Source organism: Eschscholzia californica, unplaced genomic scaffold (assembly GCF_041429995.1).
Source record: "Eschscholzia californica isolate CP2 unplaced genomic scaffold, dmEscCali1.0.p SCAF_1, whole genome shotgun sequence".
In the NCBI taxonomy this organism is placed as follows: Eukaryota; Viridiplantae; Streptophyta; class Magnoliopsida; order Ranunculales; family Papaveraceae; genus Eschscholzia; species Eschscholzia californica.
The window spans coordinates 85,574,418-85,594,766 of record NW_028238198.1 but is presented as its reverse complement, the minus strand read 5'-3'; the positions used below and the strand labels follow the sequence as shown (position 1 = coordinate 85,594,766).

At 34.5% G+C, this 20,349-nt stretch overlaps 1 protein-coding gene and 3 long non-coding RNA genes across 12 annotated transcripts; 1 reads left to right on the top strand and 3 right to left on the bottom strand.

The window, feature by feature from the left end:
- Window positions 1-29: 29 nt before the first annotated feature.
- Window positions 30-6,968, bottom strand: LOC147570457 (uncharacterized). Of its 8 annotated transcripts, XR_015231426.1 has the most exons (9): window positions 6,321-6,968; window positions 5,708-5,840; window positions 4,417-4,861; window positions 3,631-3,684; window positions 3,419-3,474; window positions 3,095-3,314; window positions 1,345-1,436; window positions 642-731; window positions 257-549 (listed from the first exon to the last, which is right to left on the bottom strand). It is a non-coding gene; the product is annotated as an uncharacterized LOC147570457 (long non-coding RNA). The 8 variants fall into 8 exon arrangements; XR_015231431.1 differs by lacking the exon at window positions 257-549 and adding an exon at window positions 30-250 and having other exon boundaries at window positions 4,417-5,840; XR_015231425.1 differs by having other exon boundaries at window positions 642-758; window positions 4,417-5,840.
- Window positions 6,969-10,429: 3,461 nt separating this feature from the next.
- On the bottom strand, window positions 10,430-11,129 carry LOC147570456 (uncharacterized). The gene is made up of 3 exons (XR_015239266.1): window positions 11,111-11,129; window positions 10,727-11,024; window positions 10,430-10,630 (listed from the first exon to the last, which is right to left on the bottom strand). It is a non-coding gene; the product is annotated as an uncharacterized LOC147570456 (long non-coding RNA).
- A 946-nt stretch (window positions 11,130-12,075) lies between these two features.
- Window positions 12,076-19,750, top strand: LOC147570454 (uncharacterized). 2 transcript variants are annotated; one of them, XM_086657016.1, is made up of 10 exons: window positions 12,076-12,249; window positions 12,690-12,783; window positions 15,607-15,894; window positions 17,015-17,144; window positions 17,247-17,374; window positions 17,621-17,765; window positions 18,350-18,422; window positions 18,895-19,066; window positions 19,157-19,453; window positions 19,550-19,750. In XM_086657016.1, the coding sequence occupies exons 3-10, from the start codon at window positions 15,616-15,618 to the stop codon at window positions 19,553-19,555; spliced, it is 1,230 nt and encodes a 409-aa protein (XP_086513142.1). In that variant the 5' UTR covers window positions 12,076-12,249; window positions 12,690-12,783; window positions 15,607-15,615; the 3' UTR covers window positions 19,556-19,750. The 2 variants fall into 2 exon arrangements, with proteins under 2 accessions (XP_086513142.1, XP_086513143.1); XM_086657017.1 differs by having other exon boundaries at window positions 12,094-12,249; window positions 12,690-12,787.
- LOC147570455 (uncharacterized) lies at window positions 12,091-13,918 on the bottom strand. The gene is made up of 2 exons (XR_015231423.1): window positions 12,672-13,918; window positions 12,091-12,271 (listed from the first exon to the last, which is right to left on the bottom strand). It is a non-coding gene; the product is annotated as an uncharacterized LOC147570455 (long non-coding RNA).
- Window positions 19,751-20,349: the final 599 nt, after the last annotated feature.

Here is a 20,349-nt window from a genome sequence, read left to right as displayed (position 1 = left end):
ATAAAGCGACAACGACCAGTAAGTTTGTGATGTCCAATTTATAGTCCAAAATAAAAAGAGTATTCTAATTAAGCACAGTGGGAGTCTGGGAGACAATGGAGAATGACAACCGATAAATAGAAACCAGACCTTTACAACTAAGACGATAGAAAATTATCGAAGTCTTCACATTTACAAGTTAAGAGATAGAAAATTGTCGAAGATGCATTTATATCCACTTATATGTGCATCAATCGGCCCAACTGAAGACCTGACATTTACCAAGTTAAAAGATAGAAAATTATCAAAGATTTAGTTAAGGTTCATATTACTAATAGAAACTTGAAGAAACATAATTGGATTTACAAAAATAACTTATGGGTATTTGTTATAGGTAACTATTACAAAAAACTGCTTCAAAACCACTCAACAGAGATACTTAATATGATGGATGAAAAAGATCACAAAGTAAATCCGTATAAAAAAGAGATTCAGAAGACAAAATTATGTAAAAGATTCCAACTTCACTTTCTGTTACTTCTTATTTTCAGCCATCAATCCTTCTCTCATCTATAAATAAGAACATTATTGTTTAACAAAGACATAGGTGGAGAGAATGTAGAAATAAGAGATGCAAGTGCTACCAATGTCAGAAGGCTTACTTGAACAAGACGATGAAGTCGCATATATGAGGCGAAGAACCCATTATAGATCGCTCTACTTTTTCATGCATCGTATTGCCGCAATATCAACTGGAATGTATATCTAACTCAAGTCCACTTAATCATATCAATGAAACTTTTGTTTATTGATGAGGTAATAAAGCATGGTGCTTGTAGTACAATAGAACAAAATTTAAATTTGTACCCACGCAACCTGCTAAACAATTTTAACCATTACCATCTAAAGAACCCCTAACCGACACAAAGTACCATCTAAAGAATCCCTACCCGCCGTACCAGACACAAAGTACATCCATATCTCGTCCTAATTATTTCTTAACAAGAGAACGAGTGTTTGTAAAAGAATGAGAGAATGTAAAAATATGAAACAACAAAAGACCTAGACATCAGAATACTAAGTTACTACATTGTTGGAATTCGGAAACCTGGCCTATTAATTAAGGGTAAAGCCCGTAAAGACAGATAATTGTAATGTTTGCTGAAAAAGAAGAGTAGATCAAGAATGGACATCCTAATGTCGTCAAATACTGAGCTTTTTCCTAATTTTTTTCTCTATAGTTTCATTATAGTTCATGACTAAAACTCAAAAATGTTTATATACAAGTAACATGAACATACAAACAATAAAAAGATTGTACATGTCAGTCAAATATCAGCAGATGTTGAAGTGAGTAGCGCTTACAGTTAACATCTCATCATCCTCTTCATCTTCTTCATAAGCAACCCCACTACCAGACGTAGTAGCATTTCAAGCGAAACTCTCATGTTCCTCTGCTGCGAAAGAGACTCTCATCGGTCAGACAACCATCCTAAGCTAGGAAGCTTGCATTTTATATAAATGTCATACAAAATATATAGAGACGTGAAAAATAATTTAAAGGTTAGTTTCATGTGAAGATATAGTCATCAATTATCTATCTAGAAATCAAGTTGAGGTAAAATGAATAGTCTATAATTGGGTTTTTTTAACTAAGGAACGCGAAGATCCTGTCTGGAGATTTTATAAACGCAAGGTAGCTTGGATTCTGGCAGCACGTAGAAGTAACTCATTTTCCGACACCATTAGTTAAATCCAAAATCACTTAGAACTACCAAGTAAAGCAACATAGTAATTCACTAAAATCAAGCAGTAAAGCAACGAAGGGTGAAATGGCTAGGACAAGCTAAATCTGCTCTTGTAGAGTATTTATAACGACTAATTCTAAAGCAAAAATAAAATAGAAATATTGATCATTTACTAAAAAAGGTCAAAAGGAATAGAAGCTCAATTTCAAGTCACAAGAGGCGGGGACTGGTTCTTGTTCTTTTCGTGCTCTGTCATGTCTGTCATTAGCAATCTAGAGTTACTCATAAATGCAGCGGACCTGAATATTGATTTGTGATGTAAATCTCGAAGAATAGATCTTTTGGTGGCCATGACGGTCTAAATTAAGCAACATGATGTGGCACCAGTGTCATTGATCATTACTATAACCCGGCTGACTGACATGAAAAGAGAGGCGAAAACCCTTTTATGATATTGGATCGATTTGGCAAATAATAGCAGTTAGATTGTGTGTTATATTTACCATTTCGGCATTACTAATGGTCTAATGGGCCAACACAAATAAAACTGCGGAAAGTGTGGAGTGAAATATTATTATGGCTCTGCCGCATCTTAAGAGATACTTTTGTTATTTCACAGTTGTGTGCCTTCCAAGCTCTCGTGTGCCTTCCAAGCTCTCCATGAAAGCACATTTATCTATCTGTCTTTCACCTTGGTGAAAAGAAGCAGGGCAAACTGGCTCACCTTCCCTTCTAGCATTTCCTCAAGACTTATTTAGATACCAAATTGGGAAGATGTAGGTTATAGATTATATAATTTTGTATCGAAGTTGACTTATTTTGTTTTTCCTCTAGGGGTGTTGCATGTCCTGACTTTTGTATCATCATTCTACATATATGTGTATATAAAATCATTTGTATCTGGTAATGTAGGTTCTAGATTATATAGTTTTGTATCGAAGTTGACTTATTTTGTTTTTCCTCTAGGGGTGTTGCATGTCCTGACTTCTGTATCATCATTCTACATATATGTGTATATAGAATCATTTGTATCTGGTAATACTATGTCCTTGAAGGGAGTTATCCTATTGTGAATATTTATCACCTGCCCTGAGAACAGCTAAAGATCTTGTTTTGCCTATACTTGGTTGTTGTAGTAATTGAGGGGGGTCTTAGGTCTGTGGTCTTCTAATCTGACAACATTGTTAGAAGAGTTCAGTCCGAGACCATTGCTATGTTTTATGCAACTTCTGTCTCCCTTTATCTGATTTGAATGTATTAGTTATTTTATCTTGTTTTTGTAAGCATAACTGCAGAAGTTCATTAAATAGAATGACTACAATCAATTATAAAGAGTGAAATGAAGCAAGCAAACAACTAAATATTACCTGTCAAAAATACTTCTGGGACAGATCATGTAGAAACTGACTTTAAACTCAAATAAGAAAAAGATCCTTTTGTCAATCCATTGAAACCCATAAGAAAATTGGAGAGCTTCCAATGTCTTCCATGGATAATGGATTCACCATTTGTTTTGTGGTAAGCCTTTGTACGTGAATGAGTATCAAATGCACAAATCCATGAGCAAAGGCGAAATACCAACCATAGCTAAAACCAAAAAAGAAAACATAAAAAATACAAAATGAAAAGAAAGCGGAAATGAAATTCAAACATATTCATTAATCTTTAGAGAGGCAGCAAACCAATAATACCTGAGTTGAAGTTAAGAAATGGTATAGGCCCTTGATTCCTTGAACATCTTACAAAACTATTTGAAGTAATAACGATTTTGGTGAAAAACTTGTCAGTTTTTCAAATCAAATTAAGAAAATGTTCATCTTTCTTAGCATATAACTCAAATAGTGAAAGTGTATATATATATATATATATATACAATATCACTTTTTCAAGATAACCGACTTACCTTTTAATGATGCTAATAGAGCACTCTGTCCAAGTTTCAAAAGTTCTTCGAAAGCTGCATACAAGTTCAAGAAATTAACTTATGTGATATAAAACTTCTCTATTTTGACTAAACGAACAACTCTATTTCTAATTAGAAGTAATTAGATGAGATCAGATTGTTGCCAGAAACATGAACCCTCCACATTTATTACTCGGAGACATTGAATATTATATAAAGTGATCAATGAAATATATTCCATGCGTGCCACAAACATGAACCCTCCACATCTATTATTCGGAAACATTGAATATTATATGAAGTAATCAATGAAATATATTCTATTCGTGAAATTCTTATCACCGTTTTAGGGCAAAGCTACTAAATTCATATAGAAAAATATAGATTCATCACCATCTAAAAGAACATATGAATAAGAATTACAGACTTAAACAACTAAGTATCCGTAGTCAAAACTTAACAAGACAAATACACACTGGTGTAACATATACTGGACGAGTCCGTATCACTTCTCCCACATAGCCATCAACAAAAATTTTGTCCCAGTCAATAAGTTGAAACTTATTACTTGCAACCTATTTAATCTAAATTTTGCAACCCTTAGTTCATCTCATATTCAAGTATAAACACAGAATAACATATCTTATAGATCGTCGAAAAAATAAAATCTGAAAGTCTATTAAAGATTCATATGAGACTTCATAAACCAAAAAATAGAAAAACGGAGGAGGTACTTCAAATGGTGGGAGGTATAAACACTCAGAACACATGAAAAGGTAGAAGTACCTGACCTTCTTCAAGTAAGATCGCACTTCCGTCACGGTTTTTTCCAACCTTGTCTTAGTATCTAGGGGTGGTAGCATTGTATCTATTTTATAATCAAAGGGATACCAAAAGAAGAAATTATAAAATGAAGAAAGAAATATCAAACTACATTACACCATGGATCAGTAAAATGTGTGGATAGCTAATATAACTAATTCGAAAGAGGGAAGATGGAAAACCATCTAGCTATCGAACATTCAAGTACACACCACAACCGTAGTCAGTAACTTACGAGAATAATTATAATATAAATTCAAACAAGTTAAGAACGAGCTTAGCTTGATTATGTAAGTGCTAGATAGTTGGAAATAAAGAACGGAAATGCAAATAATTATAATATAAATTATCAATGAATTGACGTGCACCTAGCTTGAATTAGGGTTTGTCTAACGCAATTTCCGGACACCTGCAAACCAGAGGAGGAAAGTAAGGCGAAAAGAATTTTGAATATATGAAGCAAGAACTGGTTCATATTTCAATAGAACGTAAACTTATTTGTAATAGTTGACTGCTGAGAATAAATCAATAATGTTCCAGACGCTGAAAGTATTGTTATGTATGGACTTATAACTCCATATATTGTAAGAAATGTAGTTGTTTTAGAAGTGGTTAGAAGCAGTGAAGACGGTTTTTCCCGTTGATTTTCAAATAGTACTAAAAGAATACTATATTAATTTCAAATATTAGTCTGATATGGAGGAGACAATATTAGAGAAAACCACCAATGCAAGGAAAATGTCCAGATGCATTATGTCTGAATGATCCTATAAGGGGTTCCTCTAAATTTGTTATTTACTTTAGAATTTTGGTTTATAATACATGGGTAGCTTAAACAAGAGCAACGATTACATCTCCAGGTACATAAAAGGATTCTAAGAATTAAGAGAAATGGGAAAAAACAAGTTCTTATTGAAGAACTATTTTATCCTTCATGTACTGGTTATAATGGAATTCATGCATCTAAAAGAATCATAAATATTTATAACTTTGTGGGTATTGAAGTGTTGTTGAAAATAGGAAGGAAAATGGGAAATTGAGAAAGATGAATCCAATTATTGTTCATGTGAATTAGCATTCTGACAAGCTAAAAGGAATAGAAGTTGTAGTTGATTTCTATGTACTTGAACCCCTACAAGATGGCTGACAGTGGTAGTATTTTTTTTACCTTTTTTCAAATATTGTTTGATATTTTTCTATCGTTGTTCATGTTATGTATACAGATAGACAAAATAACCCTATATTGAAATATTACCTGTGCAGTTTTTTCATAGCTAAAGAGGAAGATAATTAAGCGTTTAACCATAAAAGACTGAGATACCCACAAGATGTTGATCGGATTGACTTGTAAAACCGATTGTTGGTGTTTCAGGTTTTATTAATCCACCCTACACATTAAAGTTAGGAAACTGGATAAAATATACGCAAGCTAAATTGAAACAACCATGAAGATCAAAATACTCAAAATGAGATAAACCTAAATAAAATTGTTAACTGGTTAGGTTCAACCCTTAAATTAGCTTATGTTCAACAATAAACAAATCTCCATCAAATTGGCAGCTTTATATTACCATATTAATAATCGTCCATAAACCAACAACTCTTTCAGGCATTTCATCAAACACCTTTTGGTATATGCATGTTTTACCAGAAGATGTATGAATTTCCATGTAAACGTGAACAATTTAATAACATGGTTCATTATGAACCAAGAATGACCAAGATTAAGCAAGATGAAAGGGAACATTGTATCTAAAACACTTAAAATTAAGTATGACCAAAACTATCCGCAGATAACAATTAACCAAGAAATTTTTTGAAGCAGGAATCATAAAAGGGACTAAGAAATGATCGAGAAAAAAACTTACTAATTTTATTAGGAATTTTGTGAGTTTGTTCTCCTGCTTCAATTTGTGACTACGAACTACTTCAATTTGTTCTCCTGCTTTGTTCTGTAAGACACCATAGTTTGGTAATGGTAGTTTTTCTTCTCTCTTCTGTCCTCAGCCTTCATTCTACCTCTCTCTCGCTCTAGCTATTTGTCTTCATTTTCATTCTTAATAGTGTTCTGACTCATTCTGTTTGATATCTTCTCCTCTGAGTATTTTCTTTCAGAGAACACAAATAGAAACAAAGTCGATGTATTCAATTGGATTTGCTGGAAGATGTTGATTTTGAAGCTAAACCAGAGAGAGATTACAACAATTCGGAAGGAAGATGCTTGGTAGGAAAGAGAGATGGTGAGGGCAATGGAAGGTTCAGAAGTTGGAAAGAAACTGAAGGGGAATGAGGAGACACTGAGCGTGTAGGAGTGTTTTGGGTATGAATCACCCGTTGAGAGACGATTGGTTGAAGGGCTCTGATTAAAACGGAGTCAATCTTATTAAATTTGAAGATTGTTTGAACGGATCTGATTAAAAGAGAATGAATGTCCATGTCATATGTCTACGTGGCTGTCCAATCATCATCTAGGTACATTAATTTTGTCCTAGTCACAAGGATCTGTTTTGTATAATAGATGTTGTCTAGGAGTCCCTCTCAAAATTTAAAATATAGTCCTTCGTAGAAATAAAGTTACCTATTTAAAAAATCTTTCTTAGAAATAAAATATCTAATTTGAGAAAAAAAGAAACAAAAGATATTGCAAGGGTTAAAAAAAGAAATTGAAATCTCTCTCATAAAATAACTAATTTAAGAAAAAATAAAAGAAAAGAAAATAAATAATAAGTAGAATACCAAAAAATTATGGTATCCACTATATAGCAATAATAAATATTGAAAGTCGTCAAATTTAATTGATACAACTGTTCGTGACACGGGGTATACCCTAGAAGCCCTTCTCAAAAATTTAAAATATAGTCTTTTTTTAAGTTAAAATAGTAGGAAAATTAATCTTCGGTTCACGGTCAAAATTAAGTTAAATTTCTTTCCGTACCCAATCGATTTCTTTCTTCGTATGATCTTTACCAATTCAAATAGGGTTAGTTTGTTATTTCACTATTTCTCCTTGTAATATCATACCACGTTTTCTCTCCCCATACGTCACCAATTTTAATGGTTAAGTTTCAAGGAAGATATTCCTCTGTATTTGACTTCCATACAAATTTAGTTTATAAGATAATCTATCTTAGCTAATATTAGTTTTGGACCCTTGCTCTTGGTTTAGTGTTTTAATAGTCTTTGTTATGTATTGGCCACATAGTGTTTGTTAAAATGTCACCGGCATCAAACAAATTAAAAAAATATACAATAAGTTCGTCTGCTAAATATGTAACAAGCCCTTCTTCTTCCTCCATTAGAATTTATTGAACTACCGGCATAATGTGAATATAAATTATCAAAGGATGTATGGAGCTCCTAAACCAATCAAATTAAATAGACTATTTTAACAATTTATGTCATTTTATATTGGCCAGCGCTTTGGGGAAAGTTAAATAGTTTCCGGGGTGTGAAATTTTAATGAGAATATGTAGAATTTTAGAGATTGTCCGGGGAAATAAATTTTAAGGGGAAATAAAATAAAAAACACTCCACCTCACCTCAATCTATCTCCACCTCACCTCACTCTATCTCCACCTCACCTCACTATCTCTCCACCTCACCTCACCTCACCCCGGAAACTATTTAGCTTTCCCCAAAGCGCTGGCCATATTTTTAGCGAGTTTCATACAAATAGTCGATGTTTTGGGTAATTTTTATTTTATTTTCATGTTATTCCTTCTTTGCTTGTGTTTAACTTGTGCTTATTACAAATTTTATTTGGCTCCTTCTGGTGGTCACTATTATACAGTTCTTACTATTTATTATTTTAGGTTGTTTGTTAAAATTTTTCATTGTTTTCTTCATTGTATATCTATGCAGAGTTATGGTACAAAGCGGCCTTCTAATGTTTTTAAATAATTTTTTTCAGGATTGTTGACGATTTTAAGTACAAGTCTTCTAATGATAACCTATTTATTAATTTTTTTTGTAATGTCCATAAATTTGACTTGAACGATGGGTTTCTCTACGGATGATTGATTGGGTTTCTATCGAAGTTAGTGTTGACAATTAATTTGTTCTACTCTTCTTGCATAACTACTCTTTCTTACGCCAATAATGGAGTTATGAGAAATAACTTGGTTACTATCAAAACCCATATAGAAATGGATTGCGGGTAAATATATCAACAAATTATTACAGAAGAAGATTAATTTCTACCTTAAAACAAATTTGATTGTTTTAGTTGGTACTTTTAGGGAAGGGGTTTCTATGTTTATATTGGTTAATATATAATTACTGACTTACTGTTTCCGCTATACAGTGTTTTTATTTTTTAGATTAATTTTTTTTTTCAAATATGAAATATATTTACTGAAAAATGTCCGTGCCAAAGGCACGGGTTATACCCTAGTAGATTAAAAAGCAAGAATATTTTGCTAGCATCTTATGAATTTTTTACAGTAGGTTAACAAATACTTTTTAGTAATTAAAATATATTATGTGAAATTTTTTTGTTACATTTTTAGTATTTTACTAGCATTTTCTTGATTCTGTTACCATCTGATATGAATTTGTTACAATAGGTTGATTCTAATAAAATTCTATGCTGGTAGAACCTTATCGAGTCTAACAACATTTTTAACATTTTATTTTAACGTTTGTTTTTTCTTACACTTCAATACTGTAGATGATGAATGAAATCAGCAATCGATTCTCTTTCTCTCTCCCACTCGATGCTTTCACCTTTTTCACTCGGTTTAATTTGGCGTCGATGATGAATGAAATCAAAACCTAGTTCATATATTAGAAAGTGACAATGCTCTTTCTCTCTCTCTTCGGTTTGCTTTTGCCCAATTCTAATAGAAATATAAAACAAAGCATTCTTCTAAACGGAAAAGGCAACTATTTCTCCGGAAGGAAAGTTTGTTTTTGAGGAAATCATTTAATGAATTTCTAAATATTATGGTATAATTTATTTTTGGTTATTTTTTTAAACTTAGGATAGGTTAGGTAGTAAAAGAGAATGAGAGGATATACATGTAATTTACTTTGAGTGGATTTATTTTTTGTTTCAGATTATCTTTGGTCTCTAGACTCATTGATCATGCGATTTTGGACTTAAAACACATCCCCCGCATTGTTAATAGGGTTATTTCCCAAACGGCCCCCAACTTTGTGACCAGCTTCCTGTCTGACCCATACTTTAGCAAATATTTTTATGTGTCCCCTTTTTCCGTTATCTTTAATTGTCTGTTACGATCACTCCTCCACCTCATTTCCTCTCTCTGTCAAGTCACCTAAAACGCCACATCATCATCTTCTACGGCAGGGGTCGCCGGCCGGCCAAATTTTCGGTCGGCGACCTTCAAACCTAAAAAAAAAATTCTTTTCTTCTTCCTCTCTCTCCTATTTTCTCTCTCTTCTTCTTCCTCCCTCTCTTCTTCCTCTCTCTCTCTTCTCACTCTCTCTAAAATGGTCGTCGGTCTGGGATAACCAGACCGACGACTGGCGAAGGGTTCCCCCCTTCGCCGACCATTTTAGAGAGAGAGAGAGAGTGAGAAGAGAGGATAAGAGAGGATAAGAGAGAGAGATAGAGGAAGAAGAAGAAGAGAGAGAAAACAGGAGAGAGAGGAAGAAGAAGAGAATTTTTTTTAGGTTTGAAGGTCGCTGGCCAGAAATTTAGTCGGTCGACGACCCCTGCCGGAGAAGATGATGATGTGGCGTTTTAGGTGACTTGACAAAGAGAGGAAATGAGGTGGAGGAGTGAGAGTAACAGACAATTAAAGATAACGGAAAAAGGGGCCATATGAAACTATTTGTTAAAGTAGGGGGTCAGACAGGAAGCTGGTCACAAAGTTGGGGGCCGTTTGGGAAATAACCTATTAACAATGCGGGGGATTTAAGTCCAAAATGGCATGATCAATGAGTCTAGAGACCAAAGATAATCTGATAATTCACCAGAGCATGAAAAAGATGAAAATTTCATAATGGATATAAAAAGAACTGCATAATATATGAATTGAGGAAAAAAAATATTTTACACAATTTGAGACTTTGCGAAATATTGTAGTTCCTCCATTGCAATTTCATGCGACCACAAGAAGAAAACGAAGAAAGGGGGGCGACGAACTTTGGACTAATCTAACAGTTCAACTGGAATCTTGTGACTGTAGCACTCTTTACTATCTGATCATACCTGGAGAAAAAAATTGCAGGTTTTTCAGAAAGAAGGTTTATCATAAAACAAATTGGTCCCAGTTACGTGCTTCTAGTTATGCTCAAAAAAACATACCTGTTGTTTTTTCTTCTTTGGTCTCCTTTTTCTTTTAGGTTTATGAACCTCAGAGTTTGAACTTTGATTATTATGTCCTGCCCCAACATCTGAATATTCACGATTCCTGAAAGAAGATGGTATCTTGCTATCCGATTTGTTAAAAGATGACGACAGTGGAATTCTCTCTTTGAATGGTTTCTTGACAGAAGGAAAATCCAACTCTGGGATGAATTACTTGAGACTGGTGTTTTGAGTCTCGGAATGAATTATTTGACGACCAAGGAGGAGAGATTACAGCTTCAGCAGCCTTGTGCTTCTAAGAATGAAAGAAAGTAATGTAAAGTAAGAGAAGACAAATAACAGCTCTGTTTTAAAGCAATCTAAGAACACGTAAAAAAAAACCTGTTTCTTGTCGGAAAAGATGGCTGGTATGCAGGTTTTACAGATGCAAGTGTCGAGGCTTTCCTTTTAGGAATTCCAGATGCAGCTTTTCCAGAACCACGAAGGGACGTAGGGACTTTTCTTTAGATATGCTAGATGCTGCTTTTCCGAAGGCACTGGGAGCTCGTTCGTTGAGATTTATGGTGCCAAAAATATTTTTATCAACAGTTTAAGTTGAAAACTATAGTTTGTGTATCGGAAGCAAGTTTTGAGTGGTTGAACTCTGCCTCCTTCCTCTCAACAAGTGCTTGATTTTGTTACAATATTGGGCAATATTGGGTAATATGCAGAAACGAATATTGATTTTGTAACCAAACTGAATGCAAATATTTGAGCTTTCAACAAAAAGAAAAACACAAATAGAGTCTTCGACCAAATTTCCTTAAATTATAGTCTACAAATAAGTGTTCTTTTGGGTCAAGCAATACAAATTTATCTAACGCCAATAGACGACCATTTACCAGTAAAATGAGGATAGTATGAAATCATCTATAAATCTTTTTGAGTAAAGTGAATAATCTCCAATATTTTACTATTTCATAAATTTACAATTAAAAAATATTATAAGTAATAAGAAATAATTACAATATGCGTAATAAAATAAAAATGTTTAATTTCCATTTTGCTTTCATGTTGTGACCAACTCACCTTTAGAACCCTATTCTAAGAAATTCAATTTCAACCCCCAAACTAATAGAATCATCACTTGGATATAGGGGTGGGATTTTGGCCCGGAAACCCGAAATCTGCCCACGATCGTCCAAGTCCGAAGAGTCCGTGACCGTCCGATGACCGAAGCAGACCGTTCCGAAAGATCCTAACCGGACAGACGCGGGCAAAAGTCCCTGCCCGGTGGTCCGACCGAGTCTGCCCGTTTGTTTTGTCCGCCCGATCATACCCGCCCAATTACCCTACCCGTTATACCCGCCCGGTGACATAATTTTGCCTCTCCCTCTCTCAATCTCAGCCGACCTTCCTTAACGAAAAAAAAAAATCTCAGCCGACCTCACTAAACTCTCTCTCGTCCCTCTCCTTTGTATTGAAAGTTGAAACCATAGAATCTGAAAAACCTAGAAATTTATCCAGCAGATCTTCATCAGGTGAATAAGGATTTCACATCCTCTCTCAAACCCTAATTTCTTTTTTTTTTAAGCTACCCAAATTATCATTTTTTACCCATTTTATTCTTCATTCAATATGATTTCAGTATTATTTACTAAGCTTAAGCAAAACCCTAACTTTGACTACCCATAACTGAAATTTTAGGGTAAAACTCCTTTAAGCTTATTATTAGGTTAAATATTTGATTTGAGTTCTGGGTTGTGAACTGATTAGGGTTTAGATAGCTTTTGACTTGGGTTGTCATTTTTTTTCTGATTTTGTTTGGTACATTTATTAGTAGAATCTGGAATTGAAATTTTACATGTTTTTGGTGTGTTCTTAATAAGGGTTTTGTTTTTGTGATCTATTTGGTACTTGTATTAGTTACTGTATGATATTTGTTTTGTGTTAGGTTTCTAACTAATTTCATATTTTGCAGGTGAAGAGTCTAAGAGACAACCATATTATCCACTTGGTTTCTGTCTTTCTTGGCTTAGTTCTGTTTTATCTTTCATCTAAGAATTGCAAGCTCTGTAAGTATGTCTATATTTCTTGCAGTCTATATGATATCTGTGTGATGGTCAGTAGATTCTGATGGTTAGAGTTAAATTAGAATAATGAAGGTTAACTCTGATTCTGGCTATTTCTTGGTCAAGTTGAGTTTAGCAACATGTCTGATTTATTTTTTAGACCAAATGATGACAAATGTTATAGCTTTATTGATATGTATGTCGAATGGTTTGATGTTTCATGATTTTATATGATATATGTGTGATGGTTAGTAGAATCTGATGGTTAGAGTTAAATCAGAATAATGAAGGTTAACTCTGATTCTGGCTATTTCTTGGTCAAGTTGAGTTCAGCAACATGTCTGATTTATTTTTTAGACCAAATGATGACAAATGTTGTAGCTTTATTGATATGTATGTCGACTGGTTTGATGTTTCATGATTTTATCTGATGGCTTTTGAGTTTTCAATGAAAGATTGTATAACTTATGAAGCCATGAAGGTAAACTCTTGGATTAGCCTAATAACTCGATATGATTCCTTAGGCCAATTTATTGGTGAAGTTGAGTCGCTTCCTGTTTATGATGGCTGATCTAGAGTTAGCAACTTGGTTTGATATGAATGTTGATTGCTTAATTTGGTTGTTGTATTACTACAACTGAAATAGTAGTGATTGTTGTAGGTCATGGACCTTGGAGCTTCATCAGCTTCTGGTCTGAGTACCGTAAATCTGGTTTCATCTGGACCGGGTGTTGGTACAAGTACCTCAGCAGATACTGCTGTTCCAGTTATTGTGCCTTCTTCTACTGTTGATACTACAGTTCAAGATGGCTCAAAGAAAGGAAAAAAGAAAAAGAGAACATCTAATGTATGGGTTCATTGGGATCTTTTTGATGTTCCCATCCCAAATGACCCTGAGAACAAAAAAAAGAGAATGGCTAAATGCAAATATTGCGGAGACATTAAAGATGCCAAAACTGACAATGGAACAACTCACTTTCGCAGGCACAATGATAGGTGTGCTTTGCTTAAGGTTGATTTAAATCAGTCAACCTTGTCATCTGGCCAATCGGGCCAAATGACTACTTTTAAGTATAGCCAGTCTCGAGCTCGAGACAATATGATAAAGATGACTGTAATGAATGAACTTGCATTCTCAAGAATGCGGAAAAATAGTCAGCAACATACATCTTAAACCATTAGCATCTGATCCTTGAACCTTCCCAGAAAGAACCTCTCCTACGAAAGGACGAAACATGATTAACCGAAAATTTACCTGCAAAAAAAAAAAAAATGAATTCTTATACCAAAAACATGATAAAACTTGCAATACCATAGACTTTGATAAGCTATGACACTAAAAACAACTCTCATCTTTCTAGATATCCATCCCAACCATAAATATTGTAATTTGAAGAGGTCCTAATAATCTTCGATTGTCAAATAAATAGACATCGATAATATAAGAGTTCATTAAAAAGTTAAGTATAACATCATATTTATCTAAAGCATATTTAAGATACCGTGTAAGTCGAACCACCATCTCCAGCAAAGATGAAACCACTTTTAATGGATCTAATGTCGTAGACAGAGATGCATAGCCCCAAATTTGGAATAACCTTCATTGACATAATTAATTGTTCATTAAACATTGCAAAATCCGATCAATCAATAAGACAATATAATTCTAAGAATAACAATCAAATAAATAGTTCTTACTTTATCCAAAAACAAAGTCTCAAGCTCTCCCTTTATTGCTTCTGGAAGTGGAAGCCTGAGGAGATTAGTAGGTAACCTCAATGTATGCTCAATTAAGCTTAGAAAGAACATTGAACCTTCTTCAAGATAGAATTTCACAAGGAGAACCAACTATTGTATTCGTTCCAAGACAATTGATCTTTGATTGAGGCTCAAACGTCGACTTTGCAGATTTTGTGTGAGATTTAACAAGTTCTCTGAAAAATAGCAAAATACCATGAAACTTAGAAAACATTTATACATCGAAGTGTAGTACTAGAGTGTTAATCTAAAATCGCTCTTCTCTAGCTCTACTTAGATATCATATTTCAACTTAATGATTTCTTATCATAGTGGCATCAGCAATATACTAGTATTTGCTAAACTGAATGAGTGATTCTGTAAACGTGTCTCACAAACTAAACTGAAGATGACAGCAAAAACTCAGAAATAACTTTGAAGCACTTAACGGTGAAAATGTATTTTTTTTAAAACGTAATTACTTTTAGTTTTTTTAAACTTTGATTATTTTTACTTCTTTTTTTAACTCTAACAAAAACTCACACATTAGTAATTAAAGTACATCTCACCGACGTGTCGTTCATTGAGTAATTCTCAACTTAAAAATAAATAAATTATTTCGAAAATGATTTAAACACGTGTTTTGCATATAGACAAGATAACCGACGTTTTCACAGAGCCACAAAAAAGCCACACACGCGTTTTCCAAATGCACAATTTTTAGACTGAAGTGAGGCCTAGAATTTTGGGTTGAAAATGTTGGTGTTTGTGTCTTTATCATTTTTTTTTTCCAGAAATAATTCAATTTTGGCCCCCGAGGATAATTTGGTAAAAAATTTGGCCACTTGAGGCCAAAACAAACTGCCGGACACAATTGGGGGCCAAAACGGTGAGTTGGTCACAATATGGGGGCCAAAACAGAATTAACCCTTTTTTTAAGACCTTAAAGAAGCTAGGGTTGGACCGAGCTCTTAATTCACCCGGGAGACAAACCCGGGAAAGCGTCATTTTTTATATCGGAAACCTAACAAATCGCTTCACCTCTTTCAATTTTGAAGCGCGAGATTGTGTTCCTTCTGTGATTTTCAGAGAGGAAAGATGGGGCACGCCGGCGCCGCTAAAGAAGGCAAAAAAGCCTCCATGAATAATCGAAACAAATCTTTAGGAGTGGTGAAGAAGCCGATGAAATCAGTTGGACCAACTCTCAAGAACCAGAAAAATCCAATGAAATCAGTAGGAGCAACAACTACTCCCAATATCCAGAAATGGCCGATGAAATCAACGCGAACAACAACAACTAATCCCAACAACCAGAAAAAACCTAGATCAGCTACACTCAAAAACCAGATTCGATCAACAGAACGAATGCTCAAAAAGGTACCTCAAAAAGTTCATCTTTTTATTGCTAGGGTTTACTGATTTATAGGTTTGGACTCAATATGTTTTCTAGTTGAAGCCATTTTTTAATGTATTTCACTCTTATTTTGTAATAGTGGTTGAAGAGTTTATATAATAGGAGCAAGGTTTGATATTTTTAGGGTTTTAGGTCACATATCTGGAACATGGATTTAACATTTAGGTTTTATTGAGCATTATTATTTCTGGGGTTATAAAACAGATTGAGTTTTTAGGGTTAAGAGAGTATATATTGTATCAAATGTAATTTGGATGAATCATGGTTTAAGCTGTTTGTAAGTTCAATTTGTTAATTGACTATGCTCCTGTACACTTCAGAGATGAAACACTAGGGTTTCGAGATTGAATAAATAAAACTGCTGCATAGTCGTATTTCTTTTTCATAAACTTGTGATATTGGTAAGAGACTATACAGGATGCGGGCATGTTTTATCGTTGAAGTTTCTCCCAGTTTTGGGTTTATGTTCCACTATAGAATATAGATTTTGATAAGACAGATCTTATCACGGAAATTTATTTGGGAGTACTTATATATCAATGAGACGTTAGTTCGATAAGTTTAGTGAGTTCTTTTGTTATGGGAAAGTGAGTAAAAACTCATATTTCTTGAAAAATGAAAGAAAAATCCCCTTCTTTAATGTTTAGGAGTTAGAAAGATCCTGCTACGAAAAAAAACACCGCAACACTTAACTATTTTTGGGTTTTCTAGTTTGTGTAGATCTCATGGGCATCAAAATTTGAGGGTTAAAACAAGTTCTCTTGGAAAGTAATTTGTTTGAGCTTTTGATTCACCTTCTTTCGCCTTGCTAGAAGCTTTTGACCTTATATGTACTTATGTAGTACAATGTACAACACTGTTAAACTTTTTACCGTATTTTATGATCTCATGGGAATCAGAAATAAAAGCTTTTTGATAGATTTAATTCTGGACATAGTTTCAAGATATTTTTGTTGTGGAGCTGCATACTTTTCGATTTTGTGGTTTTACTCAGTTTTGCTAAGTAAGTTTCTCAATCATGTTATGTTTCTGGCTTTATATTTATACGATGACAGCATCTTAACGTTTTTTGTTTTCTTCAAGAATTTGCCTGCTGAAGTCAAAGAAGCTCTAGAGAAGAAGTTAAAAGATCTTAAAAACGAGATTGATCGTCAAGCTTGCTTGGCAATAGAGCTTAAAATTTCCAAGAGAAACAAGAAGAGACATTTTCTTGGTATGTCTACTTTTTCATGTTTCATTGTGTTTGAGTGATGAAATGCTTTTGTTTTCATTGGAATTATTACTAACTTATACAGTGAAACATTGTGCCAATTAGAGGGAATAAAGATAGGTAGGAGCATAAAACGTCTGGAAAAACTGCAACTTACTTCAACAGATCCAACCCAGGAGGCAGATATTAAAGATCAGCTAGCTAAACTGAAGGAAGATCTCGAATATGTTAAGGTAAGCTGTATAGGTTATTGTCTTTGGTGCTCTTTTTTCAGAGATACCTTGGGTGTTAATGTCATAGTGATTTTGGATTGAGCAAAATACGTTTTGCTTCTGAATATTTGGAACTGTATTTACTTATGCGATCCATAGTTTCTCATAGATGTGCGACATACGTCAAATATTCCATTAGCTGTCTAGCTACAGGAAGGATTGTTTGCTAGTCAGAGACGAAGTTGATAGTTGTGTTCTTTGAAACAGTTCTTTCCGACACCCGAGGAGTATGTTTCTTTGTTTATTGGAGGCGATGATGCCAATGTGGTTGAAAAGCGGAACAAATGGCGCCAGCAGATTAAAGCCGATATCATAGACGCAGCGGCTAATGGAAAGGATCTAGAAGGTCAAGGTAATTTGTTTTTTATGCAAGCTTTCTTGTAGTTGGTTACTAATGGGGTCAGGGCAGTTGCATGTTGTTAACTGGACAGCTCAATGATCAAATGTTGGTGAAAGTAACCACCAAGCCTCACATTCACTTTAGATTTATCACGAAAATGAGAAAACTTTGCATTGCAAATGGCACTGAATAACTTGAAATGTTCGAAACTGCTTGTTACATTTTTTCGAATTCGATACATTGAGAGAGGGTTCAAGTCCAACAAAAGAACTAAAATAATTTCTTTAATTGTATGTAAATTTTCCATGCATATCCTCCGTCTAAGACTCTAAGAGAACATTTATCAGATAATATCAAAATTCACTTACATCTGCAATTTCATTACTTTTTATTTGTTTCATTGTAACCCAAAACAGAGAGATGGAGGTTTTAAAAAATTGATTGGATAAGCTGGTTTCATTTTAGTATACGTCTGGCTACTTGGTAGCTTCGTCTTTTACAGACACTTTCTTCTCTTTCTTTTGCTGTTTGGCAACACTAAATTCCAACTAATTTTCAAAATGTGAAAGAAGACTTGCATTAATATGCTTTTGCAGATCTGGAAGGTGATGATTTCTTTATGAACGGAAGCTCAAGTGATGAAGACGATGCTGCCGATGAATGTACGAGGTATGACATCCAATGATGTTTATCTAAGAAACTCGGATTGAGTACTATAACTAAATTAGATGTATGAAAGGATAAATTGAGGCCTAAAATCACAAGGCTTCTGGCTAACAAAACCACACGTAGATCTGTTAAGGCCTAATCTTTGGTGAGGATGCCCTCGATAGGAGCTGGGCATTCGGAAATTTCAAGTCCAATAAAATAGGAAGGTCTCTAAGTAACACCCATTTTGATGTATCTGGTATAATAAGTAGTGGAAACCGTAAAATAGAGAGTTTGAGTTCATAAGCGGAAGAGAACAAGGGATCTCCTCATGTCTTTTCTTTCTGCATATTACCCAATATTGTAACAAAATCAAGCACTTGTTGAGAGGAAGGAGGCAGAGTTCAACCACTCAAAACTTGCTTCCGATACACAAACTATAGTTTTCAACTTAAACTGTTGATAAAAATATTTTTGGCACCATAAATCTCAGCGAACGAGCTTCCAGTGCCTTCGGAAAAGCAGCATCTAGCATATCTAAAGAAAAAGTCCCTACGTCCCTTCGTGGTTCTGGAAAAGCTGCATCTGGAATTCCTAAAAGGAAAGCCTCGACACCTGCATCTGTAAAACCTGCATACCAGCCATCTTTTTCCGACAAGAAACAGGTTTTTTTTTTTTACGTGTTCTTAGATTGCTTTAAAACAAAGCTGTTATTTGTCTTCGCTTACTTTACATTACTTTCTTTCATTTCTTAGAAGCACAAGGCTGCTGAAGCTGTAATCTCTCCTCCTTGGTCGTCAAATAATTCATTCCGAGACTCAAAACACCAGTCTCAAGTAATTCATCCCAGAGTTGGATTTTCCTCGGTCAAGAAACCATTCAAAGAGAGAATTCCACTGTCGTCATCTTTTAACAAATCGGATAGCAAGATACCATCTTCTTCCAGGAATCGTGAATATTCAGATGCTGGGGCAGGACATAATAATCAAAGTTCAAACTCTGAGGTTCATAAACCTAAAAGAAAAAGGAGACCAAAGAAGAAAAAACAACAGGTATGTTCTTTTGAGCATAACTAGAAGCACGTAACTGGGACCAATATTTTTTATGATAAACCTTCTTTCTGAAAAACCTGCAATTTTTTTCTCCAGGTATGATCAGATAGTGAAGAGTGCTACAGTCACAAGATTCCAGTTGAACTGTTAGATTAGTCCAAAGTTCGTCACCCCACTTTCTTCGTTTTCTTCTTGTGGTCGCATGAAATTGCAATGGAGGAACTACAATATTTCTCAAAGTCTCAAATTGTGTAAAATATTTTTTTCCTCAATTCATATATTATGCAGTTCTTTTTCTATCCATTATGAAATTTTCATCTTTTTCATGCTCTGGTGAATGATCAGAACCACGTTCTCAACTGAGAATTGAGTCACATAAATATTTGCATGTATGGTCAGGGATCTGCGGGCAGGCGATACCTCGGTACGGGAAACCTAGTGAGGCTGAGTTCTCGCGAGGTTCGTTGGCATTTTGAGATGTTGGTGGACCTGGTGGTTTTGTAGGAGTCCAAGGAGAGGATATGTAAGACACAAGTTGTGGATGTAAACCCTAGATAAGCCCCGAACTGTTCAACGAAAGGTTTTAGTGAGAGTAATGGATTTTAGAGAAAGGTTGCAAGCGGAGAGAATATGGATCGTCGCTTAGGTTAAACGACCAGCTGAGTTTGCTTTCGATTGGTAAAACACAATATTTCATTACACCTAATTCAATTTGTAGTCGTTTTTTGACACTTATTTTTATAGGCATAATGCTTTCTGACTCGATAATGTGAAATTTTTATACAATTTTCTTCTTATATTCTCTAGACGATGGAATAAACCCTATTGAATCCTGATGGGGAGGGCTTTTTATTGGAACGAGGAAGTAGCTATTCGCACTTCACAGATAAGAGTAT

Excerpts from the sequence above, each read along its gene's own strand:
- LOC147570454 (XM_086657016.1), top strand. The coding sequence starts at position 15,616 with ATGGGGCACGCCGGCGCCGCTAAAGAAGGCAAAAAAGCCTCCATGAAT. Across the intron at positions 17,375-17,620 it reads AAGATCTCGAATATGTTAAG|TTCTTTCCGACACCCGAGGA; the intron begins GTAAGCTGTATA and ends TCTTTGAAACAG. Across the intron at positions 19,067-19,156 it reads CTTTTTCCGACAAGAAACAG|AAGCACAAGGCTGCTGAAGC; the intron begins GTTTTTTTTTTT and ends TTCATTTCTTAG.